This window comes from Alexandromys fortis, unplaced genomic scaffold, assembly GCF_014885135.2.
Source record: "Alexandromys fortis isolate MF-2015 unplaced genomic scaffold, M_Fortis_MF-2015_v1.1 scaffold_67, whole genome shotgun sequence".
Taxonomy (NCBI): domain Eukaryota; kingdom Metazoa; phylum Chordata; class Mammalia; order Rodentia; family Cricetidae; genus Alexandromys; species Alexandromys fortis.
In genome coordinates, this window is record NW_026067945.1 from 3,259,046 (window position 1) to 3,273,955 (window position 14,910).

Genomic DNA, 14,910 nt, shown 5'->3' on the forward strand with positions numbered 1-14,910 from the left:
CCTGGTGCCCGGCTGACAAGTGTGTGGGCACACCTGGTGCCCGGCTGACAAGTGTGTGAACACCCCTGGTGCCCGGATGACAAGTGTGTGAACACCCCTGGTGCCCGGCTGACAAGTGTGTGAGGACACCTGGTGCCCGGCTGACAAGTGTGTGGGCACACCTGGTGCCCGGCTGACAAGTGTGTGAACACACCTGGTGCCCGGATGACAAGTGTGTGAACACCCCTGGTGCCCGGCTGACAAGTGTGTGGGCACACCTGGTGCCTGGCTGACAAGTGTGTGAGCACACCTGGTGCCTGGCTGACAAGTGTGTGAACACACCTGGTGCCCGGCTGACAAATGTGTGAGCACACCTGGTGCCCGGCTGACAAGTGTGTGAGTACAACCTAGCTTTTCACAAGGGACTGGAGCTTGAACTCGAGCGCTTAGCCTGAGCTATGTCCCGAGCCCTGAACATCCATTTTCTTGAAGACATTTGGATTCCAGAATTAAAACTTCATGCTTTAAGTAAGATATTTATGGTTTTAATGAATAGACTAATTCTCTCGTGTCTTTCTACTACTAATTTTTGGACTTTATTATCAAGGCTTTCATTTCTGTTATTTTCTACCTCATAATTAATTTCTTTTCAGTTTTTTATTTCATTAATATTTCTCCTTTGATTACAGACTTAGCCAACATTATTCCTACAGAATACAATTTTAGCTTCATATTTAGGTTTCCCTATAGATTGTACTTATCACACTTTGGGGTCAAATGTAGTCCTAGCTCCAACTCCTGGGACTGTCTGTTTCCACTAGAACAAATTTGCTAGTGTTCCCACTTACTTAAGGCCATAAACTTGGCATTTAACTCCCACTACACAAGGCTTTCAAGGTACCAGTTCTTCATTGCATCCACACACTTACAGTGCAGTGGACTAGAGTTGACGAGCACCTCTGAGTCTGGGATCATGGAACTTATCAACTGACACATGCATCAGAACATCACAGGGTATTTCATAAATACACATTTTAATCTTTTTATGTATAAGCTAAAATTAAAACATGAAGCTACTAGTTTCAATCCAGCTCCAATAGTGGTTTGCAGTCTGATTGGTTTTACTGTGTAGATTTAAAATAAAGAAATAAAAAACTCTTAAGTAGCAAGTGCTGGTTTCTCAGCAAATCTGGAGAAGGTGGGAGTAAATAAGAAGCAATACGAACAGTATGTACAAGTACCACACCTGGCGTTTCCACGCTCCATTGGCATGGGAAGGGAGGGGCTTGCTTTGGTACATGTTTAAAACCCCGGGAGCTGGTCTATAACACTAACGTGCCATGTCTGGTTTTTACCTAATAGAACAGCCAGTTCTTACAAAGCAAGTAGACAAACCCCCAGTGTCCTCTGTCTGTGTTGCAGATGGGCAGTGTAGGAGACAGTCCAGGAGCTACCATCACATTGTAGCACTAGTCACAACTTCCCAGGAAAGCTAACTTGACTTCATGACTGCTCTCTCCAAGGGACAACTCCGAGGCTGGTCTGGGAGCCCAGATGGTTTCCCATTACTAGGCTCTACTAACTTCTGGGCTTTTTCCACGGTAAGTTATACACGGGTTATTTTGTAAACCTCAATGTCACATGCCAAATGTTCCTAAGGATTTATCCACTAGGGTATAGAAAAATGACTCAGCAGCTAAGAGCACTTGCTATTCTTGTAGAGGACCCATGTTCAATTCCCAGAACCCATGTGGCAGCTCACAACTGTCTATAACCCCAGTTCTAGGAAATCTAATTCCCTTTTCTGACCTCAGAGTACCAGATACACATGTGGTACACACATATATATGCAGGCAACACACACATAAAATATAAGTAAATCTTTCAAAAGAAATAATTCACTATTTTTAAAAATTATTTTCTCTGTGTGTATGCGTGCGAGAGAGAGAGAGAGAATGAGTAGGAGTCAGGTCTTTCCTTTTACCATGTGGGTTCCAGGGATCAAACTAAGGGATTCCGGCTGGATGGCAAGCACTTTTACTACCTGGGCCTTCTGGTTGACCCTAACTTACTGTGTTCTATAGAAACATTTAATAAAAAGTTAGCCTGCTACAGTAGTTCACCTTTGTTTCCTTCTCCAGCACTTTCAGAGAGCTAAGACATGCTTTCCAACAGCCAGTCTGAGCCTAGCAAAGGGCCCCTTGCATCTATTATTCAACAGGGAACAAGTAGTAGACATTCCCAAATAATTAGGCTGACTAATTATGCAAAGCAGGCCAGGAAGGAGCACCCGGGAGAAAGCTTTTTCTCTCGTCCCCTGAACTCTCAGAAGCTGAGAGGCGAAATCACAATCCTGTGACTTAGTCTGTCAACCTCACTGTATCAAGTCAACAGCAAAAATGCAAGTTTCGAGACTGCTGCTCACTGTCCCAGCACGAGGCTCCTGTGCTGACAGTCACAACTGTGCAGAGTCTGTCTGTAGGCTCACCTGCCACTCAGCTGTCAGTGCACAGTAATAATAGAGCATCCTTCCTTCTGACGCATCTTTTCATCTCAGGAGAACACAGTCAGCGAGCCCCAGTGGTTTTGACAGGATCACAGGTGACTAAAGACAGCTAATGGGGCCACAGTGCTGCAACAATCCATGTCATCCGTACAGCCAGCTGCTGGAGCTGCGTGTGACAGCTGCGTAAGACACCCTCCAGCTGGACTTCAGTATGAGAGTAAATCCAGTAAGTGGCTCCCTATCTCTCTCACAGAGACATCTCAGTACACATCCCACAAGACCTATGCTTCTAGGACAAGCTCTAAGCAGCATGACGAAACACACCACTTTTTATTGCCTGGAAACTCTGTGTGTGTGTGTGTGTGTCTGTCTGTCTGTCTGTCTGTCTGTCTGAATGACCATAAAGAGGCATTCATATCTGCTAAATTCCTAAAAGGGAACACTAACAGCTGCATGCTCTCAGATCATTCTTAGAATTGGATGGCTATCGTTTATCATAAGAGTCAAAGGAAGATTCCAAATGTATACACTTAAAAAGATTACCATCGATACTGACATCATCGTCGCCATCATGGACGCAAAGTCTTACGCAGGGGTCTAAATTGGCCTCAACCTCACAGAAATCCTACTGTCTCGCCCTCTGAGTAACGCCAGCATGAGGCACAGTAAGATGGCACAGGAGATGACCGAAAGCTGTGACTACTGAAACACAGACAGGAATTGGGCAGCAAATGACCAAGGGCGTGAGGACCCAGGACTGAGGAGCTACGCAGCGCGGGAGCAACCTGCAGGCAAGTGCAGCTGAGTGAAAAGGGAAACGCCGAGACAGAGAGGAAGGGCAGCACCACAAACAAGACAGGACGTAGCCTGTAGCAGCAGATGCCGCCGAGAATTGGAGCCATAGCCCAAATGAGGCTGAAATGGCAGAGTGAAACCTGGTCATGGAGATGGCCACCTTCAGTATGGTGCCCTCTCACACAGACCAGTCCTGGAACACGGAGAGCGTGTGTCAAGGTGGGAGGACCGTCTCCGCGATGCAGCTCTGTGACTAGCGCAACTCTAGGCAGGTTCCGTACCTACTCTTTCGTCTGTAAAATTAGTTTCTCAAAGGGTTTGCAGTAAGTTTCATGACAATTAGAGAGGACATGCGCAGCAGTTACACAGAACGCTAGGCTCAGGAGACAGCGCACAGTTACATTAGTGCAGACGGTAGCGCTCACACACGCAGCTTCTAATGGGACCACGCCTTACACGGACAGTGTTGATGGCGATGACGATGATAAGAGGGAATTGTAGAGGTGACACCAGACTTAACAAGCTCATCTGTTTCTGGTAACATCTGACAGCCAAATCAAGAAAGGTTCAAGGTTGCTTACAGGAGAATTTGCAGTTTGAACTCTGGCATTACATTCGCAAGCCAAGTTTTATGCCGCAGAAATGAAATGATTTACTCTTGTCCCCCCCCTCCCTCTCATCCCTGCCTTCCTTCCTTCATCACCAGCACTGACCACACCATCCTGCTAGTCATGTGACTGAGAGCCATTAGGAACTGGTCCAAAGGTTCTGCTGGCTACTGTGGGGTAGGAAGGGTCTTGAGCACGAGGCATGTTCAAGAGCATGAACGTAACGTGTCTCCTCACTTTTGAGTCACCTACACCTGCACACGTCTTTAGAATTCTCACCCATGAACTTTGCGGGATGGAGATTGTCATCTGTGGCCTGCAGACATGACAGTGAACCTCAGCAATTTCTACAGGGCGCACGCTGTGAAGTGGCGCAGCCGCCTCTGTACTGTGCGAGGTACCTGGCCCTGTAACTCTTCTGTGTTTTCTTTAGTCCAGCAGGTATGTTTACTCTTTAAATATTTATATCTTCACTCAAAAAGCTCTAATTTCTTAGGAATATAGGTTGTTTTGAAATGGCTTTATGTTAATTTGTTAATTTTATAATTGTGGAATATATTTGTGGGAAATTAATCTCCTTAAATTTAGCAGTTTTTATTATGTGAATTGATTTTAGTGTTTCTAATATTTTAAAGAGTTCATGAAGAGACTTGGAATTGAAAACTGATGAAATGAATTACATTGGCCAACATTTCCTTTCAGAAGTTGGTGAACTATTTACTTCATTGTCCTCAGAGATAAATCATGACTATAAGATGTTTTTATGAGTGAAATCACGACAGTTTGGGGTCCTACATGGCTTCATTTTTTTGACTCTTGTTTCTTAGAAGTTGAAAAAATAGTTTAGCTCTATGTGAAATAAATGTACCATATTATTAAAGACCTATGGCATCTGCATGGAACAGGTCAAAAAGGGACAACTACAGAAACCGACAGAGGACAGGCTTTTATTAGCCGTGGTGGTATTTCTAGCACAGTAGGCAATTTAGTCAGCTTTAAAGTCTTCAAAGTTTTGCAGTCAGATTTTTCTGGCTTTGGTACTTACAACAATACTCAAAAGTAGTTTTCCAAGGTAGGAGCCAATATCTAAACAGGCAGACTTGGGATTTGGGTTACATGGTGAGGACAGAGGGCTTGCCTAGCACGCACAGCCGAGGGAGAAGGGGAAACAGGAAGCAGCAGGTGTACTGTTCTAGCCGTCAGCTGCTCACAGTGCTCAAGGCTGTCAGACTGACAGTCACGTACACACTAGTTCCCTGTGCACGATAACCTCATAGCAGGCGTATTCTGGACAGCACTGTCTTTGGAAGTGTGGGATTCCTGAGCTAGGCATGGTGGCACATGCCTGCAGTCCCAGCACTTGGGAGGCTGAGGACGGAGGGTGAAGGTTCACGAACAGCAACATCTCTGACTAAAATAACTTCACTTGTCACCTGGTAATAATCATGTCAGAAACAGATTTCTAGAGGACTCATCAGGAGACACAGGAAGAAACCAACCCATCCTAGTAAAAGACGCATGTTGTGTTTTACGTATTGGCTAGTCGATTCTGTCATATGACCGCAACACTTACCAAGTGGCAAAAATGCAAGACGGTTTCCAGCCATGGAGAGCTCGTTGAGGCTGGGCAGCTGGCAGAGATGGCGCGGCACACACCACAGGCGATTGCGGTCCACAGTGAGGTACTGCAGAGAAAGGCACAGGTGAAGCCTCTCGGGCAAAGCTAGCAAACGATTGGTAGAAATGTCTAGTGTCTGCAGCTCCTTCAAATCGCCAACCTCTACAACCAAAACCAAAATTAAGATAAATCGCATTCTGATGAACTGAAGAGATAACATAAAAAAATAGTCAATCCTGCTACAGTTCAAGTAAGTAAAATCAGTTCGCAGGGCTGTTTCCACAGACGCGACGCAGAAGTACAGGACCCAGAGCTGGGCTGCAAGCCACCCAACCTAGATAACCCTTCTCTCATGTGTGTGCAGAGATGTGCTTGTTCATGAGTGCATGTGTGGAGAAGTCCACACCAGCCATCTTCTTCCGCTGGTCTCCATCAGTGACCCGGTGCTTTCCCCAGGTTCCTCCCTTCTGCACCTGCTTTCATCGGCTGCGGTTATGGATGCGCACCACGGTATCTGGGTCTTTATAGGGATCTGAATTCAAGTCCTCATGCTTTGATAGCAAGCACTTAGGGAGCCATCTGCCCAGCTCCTGCCAGTACTGAAAAGTGCTGAATGGAGAAAGAGTGGGAGGCACAGAGCGATGAACCTGAGCCAGAAGTCTCAGGCAGACGAATCCAAGATTTTGATCAGGTAAAAAGGAATGATTACTCCAAGGTGGCTGCTTCTGATAGCTAGATAGCTGACCTTCTACAGATAATAGGGGATTTATAAGAGAATGCACCCCGAAGAACAGAACAGAACTAAATGGAAGCTACCCTGCACTAAGAAACAGGGAATCTTTGAAGACTTAATCTACCTCCTGTTTACTCCCTCAGTCCCTCCTAACACGCAACTACAGTTTTAATCTGCTCCAAAGTCAGTACGACCATGTTCTTGTCATATGCCAGGTAATTACGTGCTGCTAAGTGAATACTGATAAATTCTTTACAAGAAGCTAAGTTGTTCTCAGGAAGCGATCACCACTTCAGGGGACAGACATTCACTCTGTCTCTAGATGCCATCCTCCACGCCATGGCTCCCCTGGCGCTGGGCCGAACAGTTCTACTTCTTCCACTCCATAGATGCGTGGTTAGGAGTTACAGCACCGTCCTGGGCACACAGCAACACCACTTCTGTCGGGTAATAGTCTTATACGTCACATGCGCTCTTCTTACTGCTACCGACCAGGACTTAGCCACACGACAACTCTCACATTTAATACACACCTGCTGGCAAGTTATAGTTTACAGAGTAAACCACAACATCCAAATGAAGATCAGACGGTAGAGACCATATGTGACCTACAAAGCTTAAGTATATTTATTATCTACATATTTACAGAAAAAGCTTTCTGTCTTTGCTATAAAATTACCACTAGGAACATTTAAAAATGTTTTATTATACTTATTATCATCATTTTTAGAGTATGTATACATACTTGTGCTCAGAAGTCAGAGGGCAACTTCTGAGAGTTGATTCTCTCTGCCACCACGTAGGTTCTGGGCATCCAGCTTCGGTCATTAGGCCTGACTACAAGAGCATTTGCCTTCTGAGCCATGTCTCTGGCCCTTGAAATATCCCTAGAAACAGCTAAGTCTTTTTATATGAAAGTAAGGTGGGGTGAAAATAGGTTAACTTCAAGCCACTTTCCTAATGCTGGCAAACTTGTCCTAGGATGTTCATGATTTACTGTTCAATTTCTGCAAAGCTGAGTAAAACACTCATCTGAAGACAGGCAGGCATGATTCTGTGCCAATGGGAGTTTTGTTCCGTCTGAACTTAATGGATACACACGGAGCTCCAACTCACTCTTTGTTCACCTCTTAGCTGTGATATAGCTGATAAAGTCCACCTTCATCTCTGTTTCACAAACAAAATTACTACTTATGTGGGGTGTGCTGATGAGGGAGTTGGGGAACTCATATTCTAAAAGTGAATAAAAACAAAGAAAAACAGAAACAACAGGAACAAAACGTTTTTGACCTACTCAACACAGAGACTATAGGAGCGCCTGGACCCCTGTGTGAGCCAGGTGACCAGAGGATGGCACAGCAGGCAGTGCCCTAGGAGCCCTGGTACATACAGGAAGCCAGGTGTGACAGAGCTCAGAGGAGGGGGAGTCACACGAAGAGCCCAGGCTTCTGGAAAAGTTCCTGGGGAAGGAGCCTGGGAAGGCCAAGAGGAAAGAGGATATTGCAATCCCAGCAGGGTGTGGGGTGTGGTAGGAAGCATGAGGAGAGGCACAGAAGAGAAAAAAACTGAACAGTGTGCCCATGCCCAGCATAAACAAATGGCAGAACAGAAAAGAATGCCAAAGCCAAGGGCCTGCTGGAGGCAGGGACGTCATGTGGAGACAATAAACTGTTTAGAGCATGAAGTCCTCTTTGGGAGTGCCAAGGACATGCACAGAAAGCACCAGGTAAAGGAGCCTGGGCTGAGAGGATGAGGGTGTGTGTCACTGTAAAAGATAACCTATCAAGGAATTTCAAGAAAAATCCAGAGCCATTTTAAGAAAAGCAGATAAACTTGACTGGGTCTGGAAACAACACAGTAAGAAAAAGTCAAGGTCAAGTTTAAGCCCCAGTTATCAACCTTCCTAACGCTGTGATCCTTACTTAATATATACGGTTCCTCATGTGCTAACCCCAACCATAAAACTATTTCATTGCTACTTCTTTTAACTGTGATTTTCTACTGTTATGAATCATAATGTAAATACGTGATAAGCAGGATATCTAATATTCAGCCCCCAAAGGCATCAAAAGCTGCTGCTCTAGATCATTGGTTAAGATATATTAACTCAAATCCAAAAATTTGCTTTCCTAGGAAAGAACATATTAATAGGACTTATTAAAAACGAATCAAGCTGACCTCATCTGACACCCTGGAAACCAAAGCAGAAGGCACATTGTTTTTAAGGCCAGGGTGCATCATCCAGGTTTGAGCACAGGCTGCATCAAGGCGCGGGTCTCACATTCCAGAGGGCTGGAACTCTACAGAGTAGGTGCCCTGACTAACGAGGGTAACGGCACAAGAGAAAAGCTCCACGGTAGATCTGAACAGGCAGATGAAAGAACCAGTGACGGACAGGTAATGGGAATTAAATGATCAGAAAGACAGAAATGAGCAGAACTTCAGACACCTGCAGGACAGAAAGAAATCACAAAAAAACACTTGATACCCCAATAAGAAGAGAATCGGGAAAAGGGGATAGAAAAGTTTCAAAATAGTGGTTAAATTTTAATCTAAAGATCCAAGCAGCTCAATAAAGACCAGAAATACAAAGAGATCTACACCTACACTCATACATCATAAAAGGCAGCTGTTGGAAACAATGACTTATGTGCATGATATTGAGACAGCTAAAACCATAAAACTTAAAAGCCAACAAAGCAACTGAAACTGCACATTTAAAAAAAAATCAAAGTGAGGGTTGGAGAGATGGCTCAGAAGGTAACAGCACTCGCTGAGCAAACCTGACAGGCTGAATCCAGTCTCAGCACTCTCTTGCCCCACCCCTCAAATAAAATTAAACTTAAAGAAACAAAAATATTTGAATTGCATAAACCATAAATGGCAAAATGATGGATGTGAATACAATCATATAAATAAGTATATTAAATGTAAACTGGGCTGGGTGTGGTGGCGCACACCTTTAATCCCAGCAATTGGGAGGCAGAGGCAGGTAGATCTCTGAGTTTGAGGCTAGCCTTGTCTAAAAAGAAAATTCTCGGATAGCCAGGGCTATGCAGAGAAATCCTCTTTAGAAAAGATAAAAACAAAAAAGGAAATTGACTAAATAACCCAATCAAATGCAAAAGGATGTCAGACTACCTTTAAAGATGGTGTGATATCTGTAAGAAACACAAGTTAGAGGCAAAGGCACAACTAGGTTTGAAGTTCAAGGAGGAAAAAGCACAGCAGGCAAACAAGAACTACAGGAAACAAGGTTGTTTTCTATCACTGAAACAGACGTAAGAGACAGAGAAACAGTTCCTAATGGTAGAATAGTCAGTAATTCAGGACAATAATTACAGGTAGATACATAACTAATAAAAGCTCCAGATGAAGGGATGAAGTAGCATGTCAACACACCGCTGTCACCGACCGACAGAGCAACAGTGTAAGCATGGCAGGATCACGCATGACCGACTCTTCTGACGCCTTAGGAACTGCACCAGAAAACACTGTTTGGGAGCACACGGTGCATTACCCGGGGTTAACTGTACGCTACCCCATTAAATACTGAAATCACACAAAGGATGCACTCTGACAAAATGAGATTAAAGTGGAAATACACAGAAGAAAGAGATCTCGGAAATCCCCAAATACTTGAAAATAAAGCAGCATATTTCTAAATAACCAAGTAAAAGAAATTGAAAAGAAAAATCAGAAAATGTTTTTGATCACATAAAAACAAGAGCAAATGCCCAAACTGATGGGACACAGGCAGGGAGGTGGTGGGTGGCAGCTGGAGCTTGGCAGGTCTCGGGAAGCTCCAGGCATGCTTCCGAAGCCTCCACCGTGACAAAGGAGAAAAGAGCGAGCACTAAGCTCAGTGAGCGAAGAGAACAATCTAAGCTACGATAATGAAGTAGAAATCTGCAAAACAGACACTCAGTAGAAACAAAGTCCATTCTTACATAAAGCTGAGTGGCGAAGCTTAGGCCAGGCAGCAGGCAGGAAGGGGAGGGAGGCAGACATGAGCTGCTAAAACGGAGCAAAGATGGAATAGAGCAAGTTTACAGAAAATTAAGCATTTACTCCAGTAGGAGGATAGATGAACTCTGGTATACACACAATCCACTATACTCAGAGACAAAGGAAACAGTGCCACACCGCACCGCGGATTCAAAGGGCACACACCGCACGGTAGCATTAGCATTCCTCTGGGAAAGGCTACACTCCCTGAGCTGGACAGCACAGCAGTGACTGGCTGGCAGGCCTGGAGTGGGGACAAAAGCTGGCTGGTAGACAGGATTTTAAAGACGTCCTGGGAAGGAGAAGGACTCAAACTCCTACACACATGCTGGATCCTAGGAGACTGAGTTGCTGTATTTTTTTTTTTTAAAGTAACTCAGGATTATCTTAAATTTTCCTGAAAGCTATACAAATAATATACATGACTTATTAAAACAAAACTTTAAAAAAAATCCATATGTTGACTTTGTGAACACTGTAAATAAGTACAGTAGTTACTCTGAGTATAAATTCACACAATAAGTTTCTTAACTGTTCTTAGTTCTAATAAAAACGCCAGACTGGCGGGCCAGTGGTCCCCACGGAGAGGGGCTCCTGTCTCCAGTGCCCCAGCACTGCGGCTACAGGTGGATGCTGCCACCCTGGCTTTTTCATGAGAGTGCTGGGGACCTGACAGGCCCGGGCTTATGCAGTCAGTCCTCCACCAGGTGAGCCATCTCTCCAGCTTTATCATTCTTGATATTGAACGCGTTTATACTGAAAGTGATTTATACTGACAAATTTAATATTTTGACAACTTTGAAGTTATTTATTGCTATGTCACCTTGAGATCAGCACAGTACAGACAGACAGACAGACAGACGTGCCACGCCCCTCTGTGATGCTGACAGCCTTCTTCCCATTCCGGCTGGGTCTCCTGACCACACCTCTTTGACCCTGCTTCAGTTCTTCTCCAAACATAACCATCACTCTCTAAGTCTCATTTCCTTAATGTCCCTTGAACAGTCCTAATTTCACAACTGTTGGTCACTGTTTACTTTTATGCTAAATATACAAAAGCCTTAAAACCTTTCAGCCACTTGTGTCTTGAAGACGCCTTTGATGCCGCCACACAGTCATTACTGAGTCCAAGCATAAAAACAACATCCGGGTACTAATTTCAAAGAAAAGCAGTAAAGTCCCCTTTAAGTCATCACGCCATGGGTGCACACTGACCTAACCTAGAATTTAAACGGGATGGGAAGGAAGCCACCCACTCGAGGCCAACCCAGTGGCCGGCCGCACAGAGTCAATAACAAGGCTTGCTATTTCCACGTCTGGCTTTCTTTTTCCGGAGCCACTAAAAACAGCTCCAACTTCAGCCCCACTGCTCTCTGGGCTGTGGAGGACATGAGAAGAAATGGAAGCCTCTTCTACGCTAGGTTCCTTCTCGCACAGCACACCTCCCCCTCACTCATGCACATCTTTTGATGCAGGTTTAAAAGGTTATTTCCTTGGCTATTTCAATAAAAACAGGTCAAAACTGTTAACTGTCAGGTATTATCAGCCATAAACCTTTGGGTTATTGATTCATTATTTCCACCATTAGTTTGCTGCAAACAAACAAATATCTGTTTACTTCAAGAGGTCACTATGTGATTACATGAAATGGACCGTATAGTTAAATTCAATGACACATGGCAGAAAAAGAAGCATTTCAGATTTCTGTTCATCAGACTATAAAGTGTTCTCAATGGATACTTGGCTATAAACAGTTTCGTGATTTTATGGCTGACGTCTTATTACAGAGACAACTACAAACACATTATATATTTTGTGTCTAACAGAGAAGGGGCTCTGAAGAACCAGAAACTAAGAAGGAGAAACTTTCTTGGGAAAAAAAAATTGAAACACGTAACACACACACACACACACACACACACACACTCCCACAACTACTACTATGCAGGTATAATGTAACTTGAATATTAGTGTACCTTAATGCAAGTTTCAAGTAAGGGTGTACACTACTACAGATGGTAAAACATGGAGGTCATTCACATGGAAACTGAAAAAGAAGAAAGGGACGCTATTGTCCCAATAACTGCTCGCCACTGTCTGAGAGACTCTGACGTGACGCAAGAGTGAAATGCAATGAAATGAACATGGATGCTTGATCAGACCGTACCCTCTCTACATGACAGCAATGTAACTCAGATCTAGCAGAAGCCAGGAAAAGAGAGTAAAGTCATCTGTAACATAGACATAAGGAATAGCTGGGAGTCTTTATCTCAGTACCACAGTGACATGTTGGAACAATTCACATCATCAATCAAAAAACAAAATGCCAAACCTAAAAAATATATCAAAAAATACATAAGAAAAACTCAAGATTCATACTGACAAATTCATAAAATCATACTGAAAAATTTAAACAAGATCTCAAAAATAGCATTTTTGGACAGCAAAATTCAAATTCATAGAAAGAACACTCTACTAAAATTAATATACACATGTAATTCCATTTTTTGTACTGGAAATGAGATCATATTATTATGATCTGGTAGGATACAGCAGACACTGTGGAAGCCCTCAGGAACACAGGGCCTGCCACTTGTCCAGGGGACCATGACTGGGTTATATTTGATCCTGTAGTCTCTAGAATGTGCTATTTCTCAGTGCCCATGTCTTCAAACTCCTCTACACTAACCTTGGCGAAGCCCACTTCTCTGAGATGTGGGTCTTCTGGTGGCCAGGGAACCTGAACCTGGCTTTATGCAGAGCCTCAATCACGTGTCCTTATCCTGCAGCTTGGGGTGAACGGATATGATGATCCGGCCACTGTGAACCCCAGCCACTGTGCTGGGGCTTCCCAAAGGTGCCACATACACCTGCCTGGAGCCTAGACTGGGAACCGCTCTGAGATCAGCGACTTGAATAACTGCCAGAAAATTATTGTCAAGGTCCCTTTGGACAACCCAACTAGGCAAGAGGCTGCACATACTACCAAGAAGCCTGCAATTTGCAATCCCTGCACATCAGGCCCTCATGGGGAAAGGGACTTGGTCAGCTTAATTGGCTGCAAAGTGATTCCAATTATTTTTAAATGGATGAAAGACTTAAGAGGTAAGTATCCTCTAAGGGGGAAAAAAACCTAAAAATATTAAAAAGAAAAGTACTGAGGAGTTTTGCAAAATGTTACAGAACTGGAATAATAAAAGACGAAGACATCCAAGTTCAGCAGTCCTGACACGTGCAGGCTGCACCAGTGCCAACAGCTGGAACCCGAGGAGAAAATACACTAGAAAGGAGTGATGGGGAAAGTGAAGAGCCACAAGTCTATCTTCAGGACTCTAGGAAATTCTACACTTGGGGCCAGGTGAGAACATGAAGGCGCCACCAGCAAGCACTGCTTCAGAGCTGACAGGAGGACACAGATGTCAAAGTTTAAGCAGTGTGGGAGACACTGGGGTTCTGCTTTAGACAGAGAAAAGACTTTGGTAACCCTGATACCAAATCTGAAGACCAGAAGAGGCCTCACCGTGAGAACCACATCCCAGAGGATGCCCTCAGTTTCACCCACCCTAACAAAGCCAGAAGGCCACTCTCTCAGAAGGGAAGGTACCAGGGGTACTGGTTAAGTCCTGCTCTGCCCAGCTACACAAGTAGCTGTGTAGCTATCTCACTGACATTATGGACCAGAAGTGTAAGGTACCCAGAAATGCACCAATTAAGAGAAGCTCAAGACTCCAAAATGATCAAGATACTGAAAGATCTAAACAAGACTTTAAAACATATGTAAAAACAACAGTGCTAAATAACAAGACTCAGTTTCATAAAGTGACTACCTTTTTTTCTGGTTTTTGGAGACAGGGTTTCCCTGTAGCTTTGGAGCCTGTCCTGGAACTAGCTCTAGTAGACCAGACTGGCCTCAAACTCACAGAGATCCACCTGCCACTGCTCCTCTGTCTCCCAAGTGCTGGGATTAAAGGCGTGCACTACTACTGCCCGGTTGTAGCCACCTTTATAAAAAATATTACTGTAACCACAAGAACACTCACACAATGCAACATCTATCCTTACCAAGCTCAAGATGACCTGGCATAACTGAGTGGTAGAGAACCAATGCCAATGTGCTGTGGAGTCCCAAAACATACCAACCATAGTGCTGACTATAAAAACAACCCTTAGCACCAAAGCACACCAAAATAGCCAGAAAGAGCAAACCCCCTAAACAAACAAAAACAAGACACACATTAAAAAAACAAAACAAAACAAACAAACAAACAGGACAATAAGCCCACAGTCAGAGACTGTAAAGGATAGTCAATAGACCCTGACATAGAAACAGACGAGGCATATGAACACTTTTAATACTCCTAGTCATGCCAACGTCAGGCCTGCCAGGATAGAACACACAATCACAAAGAGCTTCTTGTATGTTCACAGCTTTAATATTCAGGAGGTTGTCATCACCGAGAACTAATATCAGAAAGCACAATGAAAAAAAAACCAATCATTTAGTTATTTTACAAATACACCGACACATAACCCGTTAAAGTAAAAAATCAAATTAGTGGGGGTGGAGAGATGGCTTTGCAGTTAAGAGCACTGGTTGCTCTTGATCTAGGTTCAGTTACCAACACTCACATGGAAGCTCACAACTGTCAGTAACTCCACTTCC

General features: G+C 44.0%; 1 protein-coding gene, 1 long non-coding RNA gene and 1 other non-coding gene across 7 annotated transcripts in view; all 3 read right to left on the bottom strand.

The window, feature by feature from the left end:
• Positions 1-847, bottom strand: part of LOC126505920 (uncharacterized) — a 1,725-nt gene extending 878 nt beyond the window's left edge. The window contains exon 1 of the long non-coding RNA XR_007593006.1: positions 130-847. This is a non-coding gene — a long non-coding RNA (uncharacterized lncRNA). The remainder of the gene's footprint in view (positions 1-129) is intronic.
• The window catches only part of Lrrc28 (leucine rich repeat containing 28), a 95,299-nt gene that overhangs the window by 30,761 nt on the left and 49,628 nt on the right, over positions 1-14,910 (bottom strand). For 4 of the 5 annotated variants that reach the window (XM_050149158.1, XM_050149156.1, XM_050149155.1 and 1 more), the window contains one exon: positions 5,462-5,668. The exons of the other annotated variant lie outside the window; for it this stretch is intronic. In XM_050149158.1, the coding sequence (XP_050005115.1) occupies positions 5,462-5,668 (207 nt within the window). The remainder of the gene's footprint in view (positions 1-5,461; positions 5,669-14,910) is intronic. 5 annotated transcript variants of the gene reach the window in all.
• Positions 13,177-13,311, bottom strand: LOC126505964 (small nucleolar RNA SNORA70). The gene has a single exon (XR_007593041.1). It is a non-coding gene; the product is annotated as a small nucleolar RNA SNORA70 (small nucleolar RNA).